This window comes from Odocoileus virginianus, chromosome 2 (assembly GCF_023699985.2).
Source record: "Odocoileus virginianus isolate 20LAN1187 ecotype Illinois chromosome 2, Ovbor_1.2, whole genome shotgun sequence".
Taxonomy (NCBI): Eukaryota; Metazoa; Chordata; class Mammalia; order Artiodactyla; family Cervidae; genus Odocoileus; species Odocoileus virginianus.
In genome coordinates this window covers 91349926-91374217 of record NC_069675.1, presented here as the reverse complement: position 1 = coordinate 91374217, position 24292 = coordinate 91349926, and the positions used below count along the sequence as shown (strand labels likewise).

Below are 24292 nucleotides of genomic sequence, written 5' to 3'. Positions count from 1 at the left end.
AGCGCTTGGCTGTTAGGTCTGGCGTGGCGCAGTGTCAGGGGGCGCCAGCAGGTGTGTGGGATGCAGGAAGCTGAGCCCAGAAGAACCTGCCCGCAGGTGTCTGGCGCCGGAGACGCAGTTTCTACTTTCGGCCGCACGGTGGCGCTTAGATATCCCCGGCCTTGCTAGCAGTCTCTAAGGCACCTCCGCCGCCACCTGCAGTCTCAACCAAACTCTAGGTGGCGGGATGTGACGGCCCGAGAGTCCAATCGACCGCCAGGTTTTCGGCTACACTGCAGCTCTAGCCAATGGGAGCCGAGGAAAGGCGCGGAGGAGGCGGGTCTCGCGGCAAGCCTGGCAGAGGCGCGAGGCCCTCCGCCCGCCTCTCCGCCTACTCCAAGCCTCCGCCGCCTCAGCTTCCCGAGCGAGCCCTGCGGCCGCCGGAGCAGCTCCCGCGGCGGAGCAGGAGCCGGATGGTCAGAGGAGCCCGGCAGCCCCAGCAGCCGCGGAGTCGCCTGGCCCCCAGGTGGGGCGGGGGCTGGATGGAGGTCGGGCTTGGGGATGGGGCGGGGGCGCGGGAGCGGGCCCAGGGCAGCAGCTTGGGGCCGTGAGGCATTCGGGGGCGCAGAGACTGGTGGGGCGGAGGGTTCAGGCTGCGGGGAACTCGGGGGTCGCCTAGGGGGCGGTGGAGCGGGCTGGCCGGCGGTCGCACCCTCCCGGCCGGATAAGAGGGGTGTGTGAGGGAAGGGGCGCCGACGGGTGAGACTCGGGGCGCTGGCCCGGGAGGGGCAGGAACGCGCTCGCCGGGTGGAGGGGGCCGTGGAATGCGGGGGGCGCCGGGCCTGGAGGGGCGGGGCTCGGGGGGACACTGCACGGGCGGGAGGGGGTGGGCACCGGGAAGGGGAAGCGGAGGGGCTTGCGGGGTTGATAAAGCAGACAATGAGTAGGAGGTGGTGGGTGGTTTTGGGGAGGTGGGCTGTGACGAATAAGATGAGGATGGAGTGAGAGACCAGGAGACAGAGCAAGGTTTGGGCAAAACAGGTATTAGGGGAACGGTGAGTCCCGGGGTCGCTGGGAAACAGAGAGCCTAAGGCGTTTTGTAAGGTCAGGTATGTGCTTAGCGAGTGTAGGATTCTCGAGGGCGGTCCGTTGAGTTCTTGACTGGCACAGTATGGCCCGCAGATGTGTTCTGGTATGTTACTTTTAGTTACCATCTTATCTGTTTGGTCTGTAGACTGACTGGCACAGTGGAGAAACCACCCCGAAAACGGAAAAGCAGGTAAAGCAAAATGCCTTCCTAATTTTTATTCGTATTTTCCATTTGCTTGGGTGCACCTGTGCTATACTGCATAATTATACTCTGTCAGTGAAGTTTTTATTTAGCTCCTTCCTTAATGGGTGTAGCTGTGTGCAGGATCTCTCTTCTGAGGACCTCAAAGTATTACCTGTACACTATTTTTTGTTTTTGTTTTTTTGTATCTAAGATAATATGGCAAACAGATGTGGATAATTGAGAAGTCCTAGTTTTTTTATGTTAGCCGTAATTTCAACTTCTTCACCAGCTCTGTTTTAAAAGCTAAGGTTTATTGAACACCTACTATGTGCCAGATACGATGTGCAGGTGATTATTTGTATTATCTTCTGTAATCCTTGAAGCTCCCCAAGGAAGCGTGTACAGTTAATCACTGTTTTACCCAGGAGAGAACTGAGACACAAGAGAAGCTGAGCTTTTCCCCAAAATCATACATCTAATAAATGATAGAACCAGGATTGGAATCCCGGCAGTCTGACTCCAGAGCTGAAGCTTTTAACGATTAGGATAATGCCTCTAATAAATAAATAATTGAAAATAGGTAACTTTTTAAAAATTCATTGTACATAGAGTGTAATAAACAGCTGAACCACAGGAAAATAGATACAAAAGTAGTCTGCAGCAAGTGCATTATTCTGTGCATCCATTCCATTTTCTGAGCACATTCCATGTGTCAGGTACTTTGTAGCCATTCTGTGTAGTCATTTGAAGATTCCTTTTTCACAGATGTTGGCATTGGCCTAGAGAAAGTAAGTGACAATAGTGAGGATGTGGCCAGTAGGGCCGCTGTAATAGTACTTGCTAAGTTATCCATGTTAATACCTGGAAAATCTTAACAGTAAGTAGATAATGAAATGCTGATGGTGGAAGGTGTCAGTAGCCAAAGTTCCTTTATCACTCTTTAGGCCTGTACTGGACAATATGGTAGCCATGTATGGCGTTGAACACTCAAAATGTCACTCGCATGACTGAGGGACTGAATTTTTAATATTATTAGTTGTAATTAATTTAAATTTAAAAATGGATACTTAATTATTGGAAAATGTTTATGTCTGGAACAACTTGGGTATGTGAATCTGCTTTTTCATCTATAAATTATGAAATCTGAATACAGTTCAAATTTATCCAATGAAAACTTAATGTCCAAGATGAGGCATATATTTTAAGTATTAAAAAACACACCAAATTTCAAATTAGTACAAAAAGAGCATGGCAAATTTTTCATTATTAATTTTTATGTTGATTACTTCATGAAATAGTATTTTAGATATACTGGATTAAATAAACTGTTACTCAAATTAATTTCAGTTTTTTCTTTTTCTTTTTTCTAACATTACTGGGAATTTAAAGATCACAAATATGGTTTACATTTACTTTCTTTTCAGTAGCCCTTGTTTAACTCTTATTACCCCATTGCCAGACTTTTAGAGTAGCCTCCTGACTGGGTACCCTACCTTGAATCTGTAATTGATTCACATACTTTGCAAGTTGATCTTGTAATTCTCAAGCTTAAGGTTCTTATGTGGTTCCCCTTGTTTACTGAACATAATTCAGACTTTTTAGTGTCATCATGAAAAGAAACTGTTCTCTATTATGATAAACCATAAAGAAAAAGAATATTTAAAAAATGAGTGTGTGTATATATATATATGAGTGTATGTATATATAATTTTAACTGAATTACTTTGCTATACAGCAGAAAGTAACACAGCATTGTAATTCAACTATACTTCAGTGAAAAAAAAGAGAGACTGCCTTTATTTCACTTCTCCCTATTTTCCCAGCCACAGTTGAGTTTTGTGGCCTTGGAAATTCTCCATAATGGAGCTACTAAATGTCTCATATTAAATAACTTTCTGGTGAACCCTTCACAATGAATTAATTGCTGAATATAACTCTGTGTTCTGTTTGCCATTCCCAGAACTTATGTTTAGGTTTTTGCACGATTCCTTTTTCTCTCTGGAATATTTTCTGCTCACTCCTTGGCAAGCTCCCCCCTTTTAAGACTTCCCTCAGACATCACATCTTCCATTCGGACTTTCTACCCTGTCCTTAACCTTCCTTTTAGTTCATACCTACGATAGCTTGTAGATAACACCCACATGTAATGGTTTGGGCTGAATTTGAATCCTAGCTCTATCAAATACGAGTTTTGAGATGATGTACAAAGTAATAAACCTCTCTGAACCCCAGCTTCTTCCTTCGTATAATGGAAATAATAACAGTTCAACTCTGATAGGGTCATTAAGTGTTCAATATAGTGCCCGGCACATAGAAAGTATCCAATAAATTTTATGTTAAAAAGCACATTAAATGCCTTTTATTTACCACCTCTTTTCTAAACATATATAGTAAAAGGATTGAAAATAAAGATGTTAAGGCAAAGAAGACATGAGAGAAGAATAATAAAATTAAATCAGTGGCGAAGTTAGTATATAGACTAGAAAGTACTTCACAGTTCCCAAAGGTTGATTCCGTATTTAGCTCTCAGTTTCCTAGAACAAAGCTAAGAAGAAAATAAAGCTCAACTTCCAGATTCATGCAATCTGTAAAATCAAAAACATGTTCAAGGGAGGCACACTTTTTTTTGACTTTTAGAGAAAAATTTCTCTCATTGATTTTTATAATGGGGACACTGGTTTTGTGGGGAAAAATCCCCAGTGATAAATATACTAGAGAGTTGTTTTAAAGATTGCTTCTTATAATGCTGCTCAGTCCAGGTTTAGGTGATACCAGTGAACATTCTGCAGCGAGCCAAACCACCTGGGTGTAGGTGTACTGCTTGCTGATGGTTTGGCTTGGTTCAGAGATAAGGAGGGATGCATAAACTATCAGGACTCTGCTTCTCCTCAGCACCCAGAATGGTTCCTGACACCTAGAGAATGTTTGATTGAATTATGGAACAAATGAATCCCTAAATAATTGGTTTCATGAATATTATTTCTTGTAACCAAGTTTTGATAAGCATCAGGCAGCACAGGGTTTTACATTCTTACTCTCAGTCAGGAGTCCTGAGGGCACATGTTCTGCATATCTGAGGTCAGATCCTGACCAAGTCAGCATTTTGGCCTGAATGGACTGCCAGTGTATATGTCTAAAGGGATCCTGTGGGCAGGACCAAGGTTTTTCTCAGAAAACAGTTCTGGGATTGCTCTAAAGGTAGAAAAAATAATGGCCAAGCTCTAAAGATAGATTATAGAGAGAGGATATAATGGTTGTAGCCGGAAATTATTTATAGCTGTTTTTATGAGTTGTATACTGTGGCCATAAAATCCTCAATATCAAATGATGGAACTTCCTGGTGAACATTTCAAGATGAGTTAATCGCTGAAGGTAGTGTTAAGTATCCCTTTGAGTTGGCCTGCTGCATTGAGTTGTGGACTATTACGCTGTATATCCTATCCCATTTTAGGAAACAGTTGCCAAGTGTGATTTTTATTTTAGGATAGTTCCTGTGAAGTCATTCTTTTTGATAGACATTAGTTAGTGGCTGAGTTATCTTTTGAGAACATTCCTAGTGGACTAAACTATAAGACAGTTGAAGAAAAACTAAGATGACTTGAGATAAGCGCCTCATAACCCACTGTTAACCATTTCTTTGTTCATTCTCCCTGCCCACCACCCCCAACTAAACTCTTGTTTCCTTGTTTTAGTTCATCTTTGTACCCCTGGTACTGAGGGGTGCCCAATAAAAACATAGGGGGCTAACAAATGAATTGGTGGTCAGAGGGAGTTAGTGCGGGATGGGGCTTTGGTGGTCAAAATAATGTGATGCTGTTTTATGCCCGTGAAAAACCGTACTAGGCTGAAAGGAGTTTTAAGATTAGGAAACTTAATCTCTATCTGGTTTTGAAGAGTTCCAACGGCTTCAATATATCCAATAAGTTTTGGATTATGAATTAGAGAATCCTTTCAGATCCTATTAGGAACAGGACCTATTTGTTTGGATAAGATTCATGTTGATTAAAGCTTTATTGTGTGATTTGGGTTTTGTGTGTGTGTGTGTGTGTGTGTATGATGTATTTAAAGCAAAAGGATCCATATATTTTGGTGGTGTATGTAATTTGTTTAATTACATTTGAATTAAAAAAAAAAAAACCAAGAAAACAAAACCTTTAAATGCTTGCTAGTTCTGGGTACTAGGGATATAGACATGAATCTGGCCCCTGCTGAGGAAAAGTTCATATCTTAGTGGGGGAGACAGACACACAAAAATGAAATGATGTAATTGACTTTGTATATATCCAAAGAGTTTATAGTAATTCTTCATGTTGGTAATGAGGGCAGTTTCTACAGACATTTCATCTAAGCTGTGAAGGTTTAGAGGATAAATTTTGGCGGTAGTGTGACTGTTGAAAATGACAGAGTAGAGCTAGGATGTAGGCTGACTAATGATGCAGTCTTCATTGTTGTTTAGTCACTCTGTCGTGTACAACCATTGTGACCCCATGGACTGCAGCCCGCCAGGCTCCTCTGTCCATGGGATTTCCCAGGCAAGAATACTGGAGTGGGTTGCCATTGCCTTCTCCAGGGGGTCTTCCCTGACCCAAGGATTGAACCTTCGTCTCCTGCTTTGGCAGGTTTCTTTACCACTGATCACCTGGGAAGCTCTAGTGATGAAGTCTTAAGAGAGATGAATTCAGAACAAATGTCAGGTGTGGGAAGAAAGAAGTTTTTAAATGCTTGGGCTGTGATGTCAGTTTAGAAATTATGCAGTAGTTCTCAACGAGGTGCCATTTTCTCTCCAAGGGGCATTTGGCAATGTATGACAGGATAGGTGGTTGGATGGCATCACCGGCTTGAGGGACATGAGTTTGAGCAAGGTCTGGGAGTTGGTGATGGACAGGGAAGTCTGGCGTGCTGCAGTCCATGGGGTCGTAGAGAATAGGACATGACTGAGCGAGTGAACTGAACTGAGAGACATTTTTAGTTGTATAAATCAGGGCATTTAGTGGGTTGTTGAAGAGGACTGCTAAACACCTGCAGCATACAGGACAGCTTCCCAACTGAGGAATTGTGCTGCTCACATTGTCTGATGCTGAGAAATCCTGAATTAGAGTTTGAATCCTGGCTCTTCCTAATACTAGCTTTGGGCTCTTGGATAAAGTATTTAACCTCTGAACCTGTTTGTTGTTTTGCCCTATGCAGGTAATGATAGTGCCCACTTTGTGGAGTTATTACCCTCCTCTAATAGCATATAAACTTGTCTGTTTTCCTTACTATTCTGTTCCCAGCACTTAGAACAGTGCCTCACGTGTAATAGATACTCAGTCACTCTTTGTTGGATAATTCAATGAATGACTTATTGAGGGGATTCATTGAAGTAATGAGTGTAAGATACATGATACCATTACCTGACATACATTAAGAACTCAGTATGATAGCTGTGTCTATCCTTAGCTTAAATATCTTTATTTTGCCTTCACTTCCAGTATTTTTAAAAATCAGTTTTATTGAGGTATTACTTACCTATGATAAAATTCACCAATTTTAAGTATACAGCTTGAGGAGTGTTGACAAATATATGCGGTTGTGTAACCACCCATGGCAATTATGATAGAGAACACTGGTGTCCTGTGCTTCTTGTGCGACTCACATTTGTTCATGTTTCCTTGTAGTCATGGTTCTGGCAACCACTGGTCTTTTTTTCCCTGTCACTGTAGTTTTGTCTTTTCTAGAATTTCATGTAAGTGAATCATTCTGTATGTAGTCTTCTGTGTCTAGCTTCTTCCACTTGGTATAATGCTTTTGAGATTCATCCGTGTTATTGCTTGTGATTGTAGTCAATTTCTTCTTATTGAGGAGCATTTCATTATTTGATTTTACTACACTTACCATTCACCAGTTGATGGACATTTGGCTTTGTTTCTAGTTGGCTAGTATGAATACAACTGTTATGAACATTTGAGTTAAAGTCTTTGTGCACACATATGTTTTCACTTCTCTTGAGTAAATGCCTAGGAGTGGACTTGCTGGGTCTTACAGTAAGTGTAGTTTAGTTTTTTGTTGTTGTTGTTGGTCTTGTTTCTCTCACAAGACCCACAAAAATTATGGGAAAAGTGCCCTATAGCCCTCCTCAGGGGCAGGGGGGTGGGGGGAATGACCCTAACTCTGTAGTTTAGTTTTTTAAGAAATTTCCAAACTGTTTTCCAAAGTGGCTGTACTGTTTTGCATTCCCACTAACACAATGTATGGGATTTTATTTGCTCCACATTCTTGTCAGGACTTGGTATTCTTTTTCAAGTTATATTGAGATATGTAATTGGCATACAGTAAGCTGCATATATTTAAAGCGTACAGTGATAAATTTTAACATGTATGTATCCCCTTTGCCATTCTAGGGGTGTGTAGTTATACCATTATGTTTTTGTTTGGCATTCCTTTACCTCCTTTTGTAATTTTCCTGTTCAGATATTTTGCCCATTTTTTTGGTCAGTTGCTTGTCTTATATAGTTATAGGAGTTCTTTATATTGTATACTCTGAAAATTCTTTATCAGGTGTATGTTCTGCAGATTTTTTCCCCCAGTTTGTGGCTTGCTGTTTCCTTTTCTTTATGGTATCTTGAGGAGCTTTTAGCATGAATAGTAGGTTGGATGGGAACACATTTAATTGAGACAACAGATCTAGGATTAGGTTCTGGTAAGAGCATGAGTTTATTCTGGCTACATGGAGCATTAAGTGCTGCAGTGTCCCATCTTTAACAGGCTAATGAAAACATGGGTCTGGAGCTGAAGGGAGAGATTAGGGCCTGAGATGTGGATTAGGAAGTCAGCAGCAGATACGCAGTGATCCAGCTCATGGAAGGAATGAGACAACCCAGAGGGACCATGTGGAGTGAGATGTGCAGATGGCAGTAGAGTGTTGCAGTGAGTACACGGTGAGGAAGCAGACCAGACAGCTTTGTCTCTTAGATGTTGTCTCTTGGCTGTATTATCTGTCCACTTCAGTCTTTCTGCAGGTGGTCATCAAACGAGGAGTGTCTATTTTTGGGAGACAGATTTCTGTACAAAGGGTACACTCTTTGGCAAGAAACATATTCTGGAGGTAGTTATGTGGAAAACTGGGGGCATGTCTTCCAGTCTACATTGAAACACAGGAATATTACAGAGTTTCTTTGTGCTGATGTTGGCCTAGGCAGTATCTCTACGGAAAGGCAGTGGCCGTGGTAAGGGTGTTTCTTGTGGGCAAGTGTCGGTGAGAACCTAAGGTGAAGAATTAAATTCTGTAAAAACAGACTTGGTGGGGGGTGTGTGTGTGTAGGGGGGGTGCCTAAGAGTATTCAACATTTTCATGGTAATATTTTATTCAAGAATTATACCTAGACTAGCTCAAGCAGTGGTTTTCAAGGGTTTTCATAAAGAGCCCAGAGGTTCCTTGGTGGTGATTCAAGGGCTCCAGGGGGTTAGAGTGCCAGGAGGAGGCAGAAGTAGATTAAGCAGGCTAGCTCACCTACAAGACTCTAGATCTACTTTTCTGTATATATGTATATATATTTTAAAAAATTTTATTCATTGATTTTTTTTTGGCTGTGCTGTATCTTTATTGCTTTGCCCAGGCTTTTTCCTAGTTGTGGCAAGCAGGGCTACTGGCTCGTTGCAGTGTACGGGCTTCTCATTTCAGTGGCTCCTCTTGTTGCCGAGCACAGGCTCTTGAGCACAGGGGTTTCAGTAGTCATGGTGCTTGGGCTTAGTTGCCCCGTGGCATGTGGAATCTTCCTGGTCCAGGGATTGAACCCGTGGCCCTGACGTTGGAAGGCAGTTTCTTAACCACTGAACCACCAGGGAAGTCCTCTTGTATATTTTTAATATGGAAAATTTCAAATAATAATAGATAATCTTAGAATAATAATCTTAGCATACTATAGTGAACCTGAATTGTTTGTCACCCAGCTTGAACAAGTATCAGCTCAATCCTATTTCATGTGTATACATAACTCCTCCACCTGAAGCGTATTCTATACATATTATTCATCTGTAAATGATTTAGTATGTATTGTTGAAAGATAAAGACTCTTCAAGCACATAACTGTAGTTCATGGACAACAACTTGAAAGTTAGCGGTATTTCCTTAGTATCATTAAATATTTCATCAGTGTTCAGATATCCATGGTTGATTTAATCATTTTTAAAAAATCTGTTCAAATCAAGATCTAGATAAAATCAGGACTTGCAATTTGTTGATTAGATCTTAAGTTTTTTTTTTTTTAAATCTATAATTTGCCCACTCCGTCCCCCCACCACCCTTATGGCAGAAAGCAAAGAAGAACTAAAGAGCCTCTTAATGAAAGTGAAAGAGGAAAGTGAAAAAGTTGGCTTAAAGCTCAGCATTCAGAAAACTAAGATCATGGCATCCAGTCCTATCACTTCATGGCAAATAGATGGGGAAACAGTGGAAACAGTGGCTGACTTTATTTTTCTGAGCTCCAAAATCACTGCAGATTATGATTGCAGCCATGAAATTAAAAGACGCTTACTCCTTGGAAGAAAGTTATGACCAACCTAGACAGCATATTAAAAAGCAGAGACATTAATCTGCCAACAAAGGTCCGTCTAGTCAAGGCTATGGTTTTTCCATTGGTCATGTGTGGATGTGAAAGTTGGACTATAAAGAAAGCTGAATGCTGAAGAATTGATGCTTTTGAACTGTGTTGTTGGAGAAGACTCTTGAGAGTCCCTTGGACTGCAAGGAGATCCAAGCAGTCCATCCTAAAGGAGATCAGTCCTGGGTGTTCATTGGAAGGACTGATGTTGAAGCTGAAACTCCAGTGCGTTGGCCTCCTGATGCAAAGAGCTGACTCATTGGAAAAGACCCTGATGCTGGGAAAGATTGAGGGCAGGAGGAGAAGGGGACGACAGAGGACGAGATGGTTGGATGGCATCACAGACTCAATGGACATGGATTTGGGTGGACTCCAGCAGTTGGTGATGGACAGGGAGGCCTGGCGTGGTATGGTTCAAAGAGTTGGACACGACTGAGCTACTGAACTGAACAATCTGAATTTTTCATTTTCTAAAAGGTTGGGGTATGATTTATAATGATGAAACTCACCTATTTTAGTGTTCAGCTTTGTAAATTTTGACAAATGCACACAGTTGTGTAACTACCACTACAATCATTATATAGAGCATTTTCATCATTCCCCCAAATTCCTTTTGGTCCCCATTGACCAATTGGCAACCACCAACCAGTTTTTTCACATTCTGAAATTTTGCTGATTTGGTCCCCAGGGTATCATTTAGCATGTTTCTCTGTTCCCTGTGTGTCTTATAAATTGGTCGATTGGTCATTAGAACTAGTTCTGGAGACTTGATGAGAGAGTCAGGTTTTGTTAGTTCTTTTTTTTTTTTTGTAAGAATGCTTAATAGGGGTGGTATGTAGTTTTTTCAGGGCCTCTTTTTTTTCTTTTTTGCTGTTAGGAACTCACAGTAATCAGTGTAATTTCATTTGAGGTTACAGATGGTGACATTCTAAATCTTTCATTCCTTCTTAATTGCTAGCTGGAATGCTTTTATAAAAAGAAGTTCTCTTAAATTTTTTTAAATTTTATTTTTGAAACTAACATACAGTCAAATGAAAAGTTCTATGACATTTTAACACATGTACAGATTCCTGTAACCACGACTGCAAGAAGAGTATGAAACATTCCCATTACCCCCAGAACTTGCTTCTGCTGTACTATCGGAGCCTCATCCTCCTTGCACCCCCAGCTCCCTGGCAGCTGATCCGTTCTTCATCAACTGTTTAATATTCCTTAGGTACAGTTTGTAAAAGGAAAAGCAGAATAAAGGCCTGTCCCCTTGCCCCTTTCTTTTTATAATTTATACCAGATTTCACCATGAATTGCTTTCCTGGCATGCTTCAAAGGTGACTGACTGTCTTCTTATCAACTCATGGATTTAGACATATTAGTGAATTTCAACCCATTGGGATTATTTTTCTTGATGATCATGTTGACCAGTGGAAGCCTCTTCTGTATTGGCTTTGGGTCCTTTTGAGAAGAATCCAGTAGACTTTGGTAGCTTCCTTCCAAACCCATCACATGTTTTTTGCTCAGGCCTAGAATCAACCATTCCACACAGAGACCTGTTTTTTCTAGCATCTCTCAACTTCTAACTCTCTGTTTTGTATCCTGAGAGTCTATCTGAAAGAAAGGATCGTAGAACCTACAAGTAGTTTTGAAAACAACAAATCCAAAAGAATGGATTATATACTATATTCTTTCATAATCTACCAGAAATTTATTTTTTAATTGAGTTTTTTTGATAAAAGTTGACTAGCACACAATTGGGACATATTTTAGGTTAAAATCCTGAAATATAGGTAATCTGCAATGCTGTTTATGATTGCATCTGTTGAGAGATTAAGTAAATGACTTGTGAATCATGCAGTAGACTTTTCTAGACTGTGGAAATTATGGGTCCCTAATCTAAGTGGGTGGCTTTCCCACAAGACCAGGATTTTTGCAGGGAGGATAATGAATTCAGGCAGATACACATGGTTATGTAACTAATTGCTTAATATTCTATACATTAGGAGAGTATAACCTGGGAAGTTTTGAGAGTAATGTATTAGTAATGGAAAAATCTTAGTATTTTGATGGAGCAACTTGTCTGGAATTTTTCTGAAACCACCAAGATTAGTGAATTGTAAAAGATATCCATAAGGTACTAAATTAATTGACTATATAGTCAGTATGAATCTTATCTCACAAAATGAGGTAACCATGAAGCATTACTGTATATATGTTATTTATTTATTTATTTTGATATTCCTATTTTATTTATTTATTTTTTTTAGACACTTGTTACCCCTGTTACTTTGTTTTTTTTTTTTTTCCATTTATTTTTATAGTTGGAGGCTAATTACTTTACATCATTGCAGTAGTTTTTGTCATACATTGAAATGAATTAGCCATGGATTTACATGTATTCCCCATCCCGGTCCCCCCTCCCACCTCCCTCTCCACCCGATCCCTCTGGGTCTTCCCAGTGCACCAGGCCCGAGCACTTGTCTCATGCACCCAGCCTGGGCTGGTGATCTGTTTCACCCTAGATAATATACATGTTTCAATGCTGTTCTCTTGAAACATCCCACCCTCGCCTTCTCCCAGAGTCCACAAGTCTGTTCTATACATCTGAGTCTCTTTTTCTGTTTTGCATATAGGGTTATCGTTACCATCTTTCTAAATTCCATATATATGTGTTAGTATACTGTAATGGTCTTTATCTTTCTGGCTTACTTCACTTATGTTATTTATTTTTGACTGTGCTGGTCCTCATTGCTTTGCATGGGCCTTCTCTAGTTGCAGCAAGCAGGGGCCACTCTTTGTTATGGTCCTTGGGCTTCTCATTGCAGTGACTTCTCCTGTTGCGGAGCGCAGTCTCTAGGTGAGCGGGCTTCAGTAGTTTTGGCATACAGGCTCAGCAGTTGTGGCTGGCAGGCTTAATTGCTCCGTGGCATGTGAAATCTTCCTGGACCAGGGGTCAGACCTGTGTTCCCTGCATTGGCAGGTGGATTCTTATCCACTGCACCACCCTGGAAGTTCTGTATTATCTATTTTAAATGAAATTAAATCCAACCTTGAGACATCCCCTGTGCCTCAACTCTGTCAAACTCATGAAAAATTCAATCTCAGGGATTAAGAATGGCATCCATCCCTCCTCAGGGCTGTGCAGCCTCTGAGAGGCTTGTGAGGAGCCAGGAGAAGGGTGGAAGGTTAGTTTTCAGCCCACTGTGCCTGTGAGTGGTAAGCTGTTGTCGAGGTGGGTGTGGGTCCTTCGAGTTTGGTGGCTCTGATGGTTATGACTGGCTGGAAGCTCAAGAAGTGTTGCCAGGCTTGGGGGTTCTGGTGTAGAGGTTTCAGCTCTCCCAGGTACGATGCGTACCCAAGTCCCTGTGAAGACTGGTTACCTCCTGGAACACTGCTAGGAAGTGGAGTTGCAAGTCTCTTTTTGTGAGTCCCAAAGCTCTTCTCCTTCCCAATTAAATTTCCCTCTTTTTTTCTTCTTATTTCTACCTTTCTGCCCTCAAAGGCACTTTCTTTCCACCCTTCCCTCAGCGTAATCTCCTCAGGGAGTTTACATTGTCAGAAAACAAACACAAACCTCCCTTGAGGCAGGGACTGTTTTCTTGGGGATTGAGGAATACAGTGAGAGTAAAACATCCATTGGTGTCTTAATAACTTATCCAGCTACTTAATTTTTTTCTTTTTTCTCTCAATAATTCTTTACTCCCTGTGGTGGTTTTAAAGAACTGTGTATAAATTCTTTAATTCTCCTTTCTTTAAAAGATGAAGCTTGGGAACTTCCCTGGTGGTCCAGTGGTCAAGACTCCACACTCCCAATGCAGGGGCTATGGGTTCAGTCCCTAGTCACTGAACTAAGATCCTGCATGCCACACAGCGCGGTCAAAAAAGAAAGAAAGATGGAGCTTAATTCTCCCCTTGAGTGTCGGGTGAACTTGGTGACTCACTTCTAGGGAATAGACTATAGGAATGCTGAGGTGTCCTTTCCCAGATCAGGTTGTAAGGAGTCTTTATCTTCATTCTTGGGTGTTCTCTCTCTTTCCCTCCTTTCCTTCCTCCTCCTCTTGCTCTTGGCTCACTCCCTCTGGTAGACGCTGGCTGCCATAGTGAGAGGGAGCCACTTGCCATGTTGTGCAGACACTTGGGCAGCCTATGGGGAAGGCCACATGTTAAGGAAGCAAGGCCTGCCAGCAACCACATGAGTGAGCTTGGAAGGGGATCCTATACTAGTTGAGCCTTGAGATGACTACAGCCCTCGCCAACAGCTTGACTTACTATCCTGGCTTCACAAGGGCTGAATTACATGAATCCATGATTTTTTTTTTTTTTTTTTGAAGAATCTCTTCCAGCACTGGCTTTATTGTACCCCAAAGGGCCTTAGTCTCTCTCTTAAGCTTTTTCTCCTGGATAGGTCTCTGATGTGGAGTGGGGTGGGGTGTGTGTTTGTGTTTTGGAAGCAGCTGTCTTTTGATTAAAGGCATTGAAGGATAGTTTACTTTCAGGCAGTGATGTGTCCCTGTGCTAATAATTGAATCTCCAGCCAGTTGTGCGTTGTCATCTTCAGAGCCTTTGCTCTCTCCCTGGACTTTGGTCTGACAGATTGAGAGGTAGTTCCCTGCTCACATTCACTCTTATTAAGGGAAAAGCGAAAGGTGGTTGTCCTGTGAAAGTGTATGTGTTAGTCACTCCAGTCGTGTCTGAGTCTTTGCGACCCCATGGACTGCAGCCTGCCAGGCTCCTCTGTTCATGGAATTCTCCAGGCAGGAATGCTGGAGTGGGTTGCCATTTCCTTCTCCAAATTGCCCAGTGAAGGGGTCAGTTTTCCTCTGCCTGGTACCTGTCACCAGATTTTGAACTCTTGTTTCTGCTCTTTCTTAGTTGTCTGGGAAGAGCAGGCAAATCAGTGTCAAGTAAGTTGTGATGGTGGCTGATTTTATGTGTCAACTTGACTTGCCTACAGGGTGCCCAGATAGTTGGTCAAGCATTATTCCTGGAGTGTTAGGGTGTCTTTGGGTGAGATTAACTTTTGAACCATAGTCTTAAGTAGTACAGACTGCCCTCCTCAACTTGGGTGGGGCCTTATCCACTCGACTGAAGACCTGCAACCAAAAGGCTGAGTAAGAAGGAACTCCTGTCTGACTGCTTGAGTTGGGACCTCAGTCTTTTCCTGCCTTTGGATGTGAGCTGGAACCTTGCTCTTCTTGGATCTCGAGCCCACTGGCTCCCAGTCTGGAATTTAAACCATCAACCCTCCCATTTCTCAAGCCTTCAGAGTGGAATCATGCCATCAGCTCTCCCAGATCTCCAGCTTGATGACTGAGGATCTTGGAACTTTTCAGTCTCCCTAATTGTGTGAGCCAATTCCTTATTATCTAAACACACACACCCCTTCTTGTTTCTGTTTCTCAGGAGAACCCTGGCTAATACTCAAACCTAGTCTTTTTATGTCCTTTGTTTCTTACCTGGTTTTCCATAATCCTCCTTAAGCTGTCATAGCTTCTGCGTTACTAGCTGTGGGTTCTCTTCATGGATGCAGTCTGCCATGAAATGGTCACCTTCACCATGAGCTAAGCTTGTCTTTTCGTGAGCTTGGCTGCTGCCTTTGGTAGCATTGCAGTCTCAGTCTAGGCCCCGTTCTTTATATTCTTGTTTTACAGTTGGGTGTCTTTCAGTCAGGTTCTCTCCATGTATTCCGTGGGCCTTGAAAGCACATGTGCCTGTCGGCAGTATCCTGAGAATTCTTCCTGAATGGCGGGCTCATGTTGAAAGTGCTCACTCATGGTTTCCCAAAAGCCTGCAGAGTGGCTGTCAGAACTCTTAAACTACTGTGATCATTTCCAAACTGTAGAGTTAATTACATATAGATTTTTAGAGAACAGCTGTCAAAACTAAAGATTTTAGATTTAGCATTGTTGCCATTAGCCTGTCTTGTTAATTGATATCAAGCCATTTACCTATTAGAGTGACTCCTGGCTGGTGATAATAAAAGTGTCATCCACAAGTAAGAGAATTCTTACTTTTATTGTATAATAGGAACATGCATCTGTATCGTCCTAAGCCAGTTTTGTTTTTATTTTTGCTTTTTTTTTTGGCTGCGCTGAGTCTTCATTGCGGTGCGTGGGGGCTTCTCTAGCTGTGCTGCTGGCTTAGTTGCCTTGCTGCATGTGGGATCTGCGTGCTCCCAACCACAGATAAAACCCACTTCCCCTGCATCGGAAGGCGGATTCCTAACCACTAGACTACAGAGGAAGTCCTTCCCAAACCACTTCTAAATCTTCAAAATATAAGTTAAAAAGAAGGGAAATGCTTTTAATAGCTTATAAAAGAATCCTAGAATTTGTATTGGAAGAGATTAGTTATCGAGTTCAACCATAGCACAGCAAGAGAAATCCTACCATAACATACCTGAAAAGAAATTCCTGAAAAATGCCTCAGTCTCTTCAAATATGGTTTACCTTGTGTTTACCAACACCTGACATGTATTCAGTGTTTCCTAAAATCTTCACCTAAATCACCTGAATGTCTCATGTACGTGCTCTTGCATATACATGCCCTTGTAACAAAACCAGTTCCCTTCAGTAGAGGTACTAGTGAACTCGTGGTACTTCTGTCATTATTGATTTTTCTCAATAACCAGATAATAAAATCACAACCATTTTCATATGGATGGCCACAGAAGCTTTACTTTTAAAAAAGGGTTCTTATACTTGAAAATGTTGGAAACCACTGAATTAATTATCTCTGGAGCTATTTCTAGCTCTAGTTTGTGGAGAAAGGACTGTGGTTCAGGGATGGAGTCTTTGTATAAGAATGTGTTCAAAGAGTATATAGTGCAGCATTCTGGTGAAATCCCCAGATCTTTGCCTGGTTTCTAGCCACCGCTTTTCATTTTCTCTTCCTTGCCTACCTCAGGGATTTGATTCATTCCCCCACCCCCCACCCCTCCCCCACTCAACTATTATGTAACCTATTATGCTCTCTGCCCATAAACCCTCCTTGAAAGGGTTTGAAACAGGATGCAGGTACCTCAGCTTTTCCCTTACCCTGTTAACTTGGAACATATCTGCTGCATTTTCATTTTTACAGATGTTTTACTGTAAGTGACAGTAGGGAGTGAATTGAATGCATGAAAACATGAATTTTTGAATTTAGAGTTTTAATAAAATGAAGAGATTTCCCTAATCTTCACTGTAAGATACATGAGAAAAGCTCAGTTTTCTGGTAATTGCTAGAATTAAAGCAGTGGACTAAGTGATGTCAGAGTGTCTTCCAACTCACGTATGTTTAACTTTCAGTGAGTGGTTGCTCAGTTTCCTTATTTTATCTTTTTTTTAAATTCTGAGAAGTAGCTACACCTCTTTTCTTCTCTTTTTCTATATCATTTGGCCCTGAAAATAGTCACTCGCAGGCCACTGAATTCATTTCACCACAGAGGAGAAGCTCAAGGTTATTTTAAATTTCTTTACCCACTGCTTTTTGTGGGAAAAGTCTACTTGATAAAAACCGGTAACCACCAACAAAAAGTCCACTTCAGTATATTCTGAACATAACCATTCGTTGGCATGGTAGACTGTCTCCCAAAGGTGTCTGCAGTTATGTCTTTCATCCCACATGCTCTTACGCTGTGACCTTGACCTTCCTCCCACCTAGTGATGAGGTCTGTGTCCCTGTCTCCTAAGCAGCATAGGCCTTCCCAACTGTCTCCATGGCTCCAGCCACACTATGTGACTTCTGGAGCAAGGTTATAGAAATGCCATGTACCTCCACCTTCCTCTCTCGGGATAGGGGCTTAGAACCTGGCTTCCAGCCCCAGTGAGTGGCTAAAGCTCCTGGCCCTCAGCCCCAGCTGAGCTCCCAGCTGCCATCAGCATCGGTCCTGAAAGCAGGTCGTAATCCTCCAGATCCCCATCCTGGTGCCCCAGTGAGTGCCCACGGAGAGCAGAGAAGAGCTGTCTCTGCCAAGCTCGACCCAAGTTGCCAACTCACAGCCACAATGAAAGACTGTTGTTTTAAGCCACTAGGTTGTATAACAGAAGATAACTGGCATTCCGTTTTGCCAGAGGTTGGAGTAGAGACCATACTATATATTAACCGGCCTCAATTTTAAGAATAAGATACATTTCTGCCTTCAGGAGCACTGTCAGTATCAGAAGAAAAACAGACTCTTTATTTTCTTTCTTTATAGACTTTTATCTCATTCACTTTCATTTTCCATGTTTATTTTATTTAAGTTTTAAAAAAATTAGTAAGTAGTACAAAATGGAAAAACTGAACAATAATCTCCCTGCCCAGATAACTCCATTCTCGTGTCCTTGTAGTTCAGAAGGTTATGGCATGTTAATAATGTACAGTGACTTTGCAGTGACTCGGGCCAGATTGTGTGACCTTGGAAAGCAACATCCTCTTTGTGAGTCAGTTTCTTTATCTATAAAATGGTTTCTACTTCATAGGGTTGTTGAGAGACTTCAATGATTTATACACATGAAGTGAGAGTTCATGTCACAGAATACTGGCTATTCATTACTGTGCCCATCACTACTACTGTTATTGGCCTTACTATTTTTAGACTAGGGAGGGGAAGGATACCAGCAGAAAGATGTCAGTCTGAAATGATGGAGTGAATACTCCAGAGAAGTTAGGGACAGAGGGATGTTGGGAAGCCTGAAGGGACTTGGGAATTATTTAACATGTTTTAGATTTTTCAAGGCTTTAAAGTTTACCTGAAAGGTGTAGAGCAGAAAGACCTCTGGGAAAATTGATGAGAGACGGTAGTAGAGAAATTTCAAAAATGGGGAGGTGCTGATGCTGGTTTTTGGACTTCTTAATAATGACTGGCATTTACTGATTAGGCAATGATGTCTTAAATATATTACCTGTAGTCACTAGTTTATTTTTTATCAAGCCCTTTCAGTTTATTGATGGGTACTTTGCATGCAGTACAATGTATAGATGGGAAGTGTTCAGTTCAGTATGTGTCTTTATCAATTCTTAATTGTTTAGTGTTTTGGTTGATTACAGAGTAGAGTAAATGAACTAAATGGAGGAAGGAGACTTAGGGAGGATAGCTTAATCTCTAGGGTTCTGGTGCTTATTAGCAGATCACGTTTATATTTTTTGCTTCATTAGAAGACAGATGTTATCATTCCCATTTATAAATAGAGAAACTGAGGCTGATGAAAATAAAAGTGATTCACCCAAAGTATCATAGCTAGAAAGTGGCACCGTCAAGGCAGAATAGTTTTTTGTCTGACTCTATAAATCTTTTTTGCTATTACAGACTGAAACAGTGACATTGGAATTTGTTTTTTTTTTTTCTATGCACAGTAGATAAAAGTTTTATTAGACTGCAGAATGTTGTTTCATGGAAATTAAGATAAACATGTTTCACACAAGACATTTTGCCATGAAGTGAAGTGAAGTTGCTCAGTCATGTCCAACTCTTTGCGACCCCATGGACTGTAGCCTACTAGGCTCTTCGGTCCATGGGATTTTCTAGGCAAGAGTACTGGAGTGGGTTGCCATTTCCTTCTCCATGGAATTTGTTTTTTGAAAACTTTGCTGGAGGTGATTTCCTATGAGGGTTTATTAAAGTCCCGTAAGAAAGTGAAAACAGTTCTTGATGTGGATGTCCTCTGGATTCAGATGTTTCAGACTTCCTTGAAGCTTCTAAAACTGGTATTTTCTATTTTGCCAATTTTTATAATTAATATAGTGTAGTTTTAGCAAGTGTTCCTCTCCAGTGCTTCAGGTAATTAGATTAAAGTAGTTGTGGGCAACTTAGTGCATTTTTACTTTGAAGTATCAAAGAAAGTACAGACCATTAAGAACGAAAAGAATTCTGTTTCTGGATAGTTCATGCTATTGCAGGACTCGTAGATACAAGATTTAAAAGCAGAAATTTTTAAGTGATGTTCATTCTACTGGATAACAGCCAAAAGCCTCATGCTTGAGACTGGATGATGGACAAGTAATTTACCATGTTACTGGGTGAGGAACATCTTTAGGTACAGGAGTGTAGTCTCTAATTAAGTCAGCCTAGAGTTCCTGAATGGCCCAGCTTTTTCTTTCTTCCCTCATATTTTAGATTTCTTTATTCTGTGCAGCATGTTCTTTTTTTTTGTTGTCCTATTTGAAATTGACATCAGATAAAGAAATACATAGAATATGTGAAATAGTAAATGAGAATTCAACCACTTTCTTAAGAACTTTGAAAAATGCTAGCACAGAAAACGAGATAGTTAAGACAGATTTCGTGTGCAGAAAATCATTTGTTCAATAGATACTGTAAAAGTATTTAGATATGTCAGGCTTTTTCTTTCTTTTTTTTTTTTTAACTTCTGAGAACTTTTAATGGGTAACTAACTTACTTGACATTTTCAAGAATCCTGAAAATGGAGAATGGTTTTACTATATCGTCGATGGTTTCATCTATTAGTTTCTTACAAACTGGTGCAAATCTAAGAGTTTTTATTTGTGATAAAAATTTTAAACATCTGTGAGATAACAATGGAAAATATCTATTGGTCTCTGCCCTCAGTTCCTGACATGGAACCCCTGAAACCTTCCTAATTTCCTGAGTGACAAGTGTCTTTGTTCTGATGAAGTGACTGGTTGGTCTCCTGGCTGAGGGCTGGTGACCAGCAAGAACAGGCCACAATTAGAAGCTTGGTGTTTTCAGCCCTGCCTCCCATTCCTTTGGGAGGGGAGTAGTGCTGAAAATGGAGTTAATGTTCAGTCATGCCTGCATGATGAAGCAGTCATGAAATCCCCAGAGTGTGGGGTTCAGAGTTTCTAGGCTGGTGAGCACAGGGAGGTGTGGGAGAGTGGCGTGGAAGCCCCTGGACAGGGCCTGGAGTGCCACAGCCCTTCCCGGACCCGTGCATCTCTTCCGTCTGGCCTCAGTTATGTCTTTTTACAGGAAACTTGATCCAGTAAGTAAAATGTTTCTCTGAGTTCTGTGAGCCACTCTTAATAAATAAATAAAACCCAAAGAGGTGGTCATTGGAACCCCTAGTCTGTAGCTGGTCTGTAGAAGCACGGGGAGTGACTTTTGCCTTCTCTTGGGATTGAGCCCTTCACCTCTGCAGTCTGATGCTCGCTCCAGGTAGGCAGTGTCAGAATTTAGTGGAATTCCTGCAGGTGACAGGGAATTGCTTAGTGGTGTGGGGCAAACTTCCAGACAATTGGTGACCAGAAATGAAGCTTTTGTGTGAACAGTAAAGGAGATTCATAGGAGAGAAATAGTAGGGAAGAACTGGATTTTTCCCTACATAGAAAGGAAGAAGCTGTTTTTTTTTTTTTTTTTCTTTTTAACATCCCAGGTGAAATCCAGTGAGTATTTCATACTACCATTTATCCCTACTCCTGATAACTCTTTCTGTGTTCTTACAATTAAAAAAAAACAGTGTATACGTGTTGGTGGAGGATACACATTCATTCATTCTGCATCTTATGTCCTCTCTTCGTCCTTGGCTATCATATAATAGAATATTAGCTCTGTGAGGGCAAGAATAAAATAAAAAGCACTCAAAATGTCCAGAACATAGTAGGTGTTCAAGAAATATTTTGTTTACTAAATGTTTAATTATTTTAAAATGAAATCTAATGTGTGTACAAAAAAGTATATATGACATATGTGTACTTTAAAAAAAGAATAATAAATTAAAAATCTTTGTTTCCACTGGCCAACTTTAAATGTAGGTCGTTGTCAATATTCTTGAAAGTTCCGCCTATGCCTCTCTTTTGTGGCATTCACTTCTTTCCTTTCCGAATCACTGCTTTAAAATGGTTTTTATTCTCTTGAACTTTCCTCATGGTTTTACATATATGGATGTAAACTTGCCAACAAAGATCCACATAGCCAAAGCTGTGGTTTTTGCACTAGTCACGTTATGAGTGTGAGAGTTGGGCCGTAAAGAACGCTGAGCACCGAAGACTGATGCTTTCAAATTGTAGTGCTGGAGAATCCCTCTTGAGAATCCCTTGGACTGCACAGAGATCAAACCAGTCAATCCTAAAGGAAATCAACCCAGAATATTCATTGGAAGGACTGTTGCTGAAGCTCCAATACTTTGGCCACCTGATGCAAAGAGCCCACTCATTGGAAAAGACCCTGATCCTGGGAAAGATTGCAGGCAAAAGAAGTGGGCAGCAGAGGATGAGATGGTTAGATAGCATCACCGACTCAATGCACGTGAATTTGAGCAAACTCTGGGAAATAGTGGTAGACAGGGGAGCCTGGCATGCTGCAGTTCATGGGGTCACAAAAAGTTGGATACAACTTAACGGTGAACAGCAGCAATGTACTTATAAATATTCTGCTAAGTTTTAGATTTGTTAAACTTTGTGTGTATATATATATATATATATATATATAGTCGCTCAGTTGTGTCCAACTCTTTGCGACCCCATATATGTATATATGAAATCATACTGCTTGTATTCTTGTCAGTTTGCTTCATTCATTCAGCATTAGGAGCTTGAGATTCTTTCATATTGACACACACAGGTGTATAACCTTATGTAGAACTCAACTGTATGTCTGTGCCAGAATTATCCATTCTCTGATCTAGCAGTAACTGAATTGCTTCTAAGTTAATGAACTTAGATGTACATATGAAAGCGATTCTTTAGGGTAAATATCTAAAGACTCTCAGAGTCACTGGGTTTTGTCAGTTCAGCATTGACAGTCGTTTTCCCAAGTGGTTGTACCAGTTTATACTTTTGTCCTCTATTTCTGTGAGAGTTCCAGTTTCTCCACTTCCTTGCCAGCCCTTGGTGTTTTAAATTTTAACTGTTGTGGTAGGTGTATAATAATATTTCTCTGTGTGTGTGTAAGAAAACATTTGTTGTTTCATTCTTAACCACAATTACTGCTTGGGCACCTCACTGCTTCTCCAACCTTGGGGTCATACTGGACGCCGTCACTTCATTTCCTGTACCACATGATTTTCATGTGGTGTTTGTTTTTTTGTAACAAGCAACCTCTGAAATAACCAGCTTCAGCAACCTAGATGTCCATTGGCAGACGAATGGATAAGAAAGCTGTGGTACATATACACAGTGGAATATTACTCAGCTATTAAAAAGAATGCATTTGAATCAGTTCTAATGAGGTGGGTGAAACTGGAGCCTATATATACAGAGTGAGGTAAGTTGGAAAGAAAAACACCAATACAATATATTAACGCGTATATGTAGAATTTAGAAAGAAGCTAACGATGACCCTATATGTGAGATAGCAAAAGAGACACAGATGTAAAGAACAGACTTTTGGACTCTGGGAGAAGGCGAGGGTGGGATGATTTGAGAGAATAGCATTGAAGCATGTGTATTACCATTTGTGAAACAGATCGCCAGTCCAGGTTGGATGCATGAGACAGGGTGCTCAGGGCTGGTGCACTGGGATGACCCTGAGGGGTGGGGTGGGGAGGGGGTTCAGGATGGGGGACACATGTACACCCATGGCTGATTCATGTCAATGTATGGCAAAAACCACACAGTACTGCAAAGTAATTAGCCTCCAATTAAAATAAATTAATTTTTAAAAACCAAACAGCTTCATAAAGATACAGCATTATGATACATATAAATCCATGGCTAATTCATTTCAATGTATGACAAAAACCACTGCAATGTTGTAAAGTAATTAGCCTCCAACTAATAAAAATAAATGGAAAAAAAAAAAAGATACAGCATTATGGAAAGGAACACAAAGTGATACAGTGTTAACACTGAGCTACTGAACCCTGGGCTTGTAGTTTGTGGAGTATCCGACAGATGTCACTGTGTTTCCCTTGAAAGTTTAAAATAGCCCATGGCATCCTTGTGTGTTTTCTGTGGTGCCCTAAGGTGTGTGAGTGCACGGTTTGAGAACCATGACCTTGGAATATTAATCATGGTTATCTTTAGGGAGTAGGAGTTTTACTTACTTTTTTATACTTTCTGGATTTCCTATACCTCTTTTATAAGGAGCATATACCACTTAAGAGACATCAGGAAAGATATTATATGTGCATTGTTTATAAAATAAATTATTAACCAAAGTCTATACTTTCTTTTCTCTTAGTATTTTTTTTTCCATTTATTTTTATTAGTTGGAGGCTAATTACTTTACATCATTACAGTAGTTTTTGTCATACACTGAAATGAATTAGCCATGAATTTACATGTATTCCCCATCCCGGTCCCCCCTCCCACCTCCCTCTCCACCCGATCCCTCTGGGTCTTCCCAGTGCACCAGGCCCGAACACTTGTCTCATGCACCCACCCTGGGCTGGTGATCTGTTTCACTAATGCCCTTTTTCTGTTCCACATAGGATACCACATTAGTCATAATGTTTCCTCAGGCATCTTGACAGGGACAGTTTTCAGGTCATTCCTATTTTTGATGACCTTGACAGTTTTGAAGCATATTGGTCAAGTACTTTTTTCAACTGTCTTTGAATTGGGGAAAACCACAGGGGTAAAACACCAT

At 41.0% G+C, this 24292-nt stretch overlaps 1 protein-coding gene across 4 annotated transcripts in view; it reads left to right on the top strand.

Annotated features, from left to right (window-relative positions):
• The first annotated feature begins 349 nt into the window (after positions 1-349).
• Positions 350-24292, top strand: part of SCAI (suppressor of cancer cell invasion) — a 125147-nt gene continuing 101204 nt past the window's right edge. For 2 of the 4 annotated variants that reach the window (XR_011482757.1, XM_070452794.1), the window contains exons 1-2: positions 350-505; positions 1214-1258. Coding sequence is in view for 3 of the 4 variants with exons in the window: in XM_070452794.1 (XP_070308895.1) it covers positions 453-505; positions 1214-1258 (98 nt within the window). In the remaining variant the exon portion in view is untranslated. The remainder of the gene's footprint in view (positions 506-1213; positions 1259-24292) is intronic. The other 2 variants (XM_020874274.2, XM_020874267.2) reach the window with 1 other exon arrangement.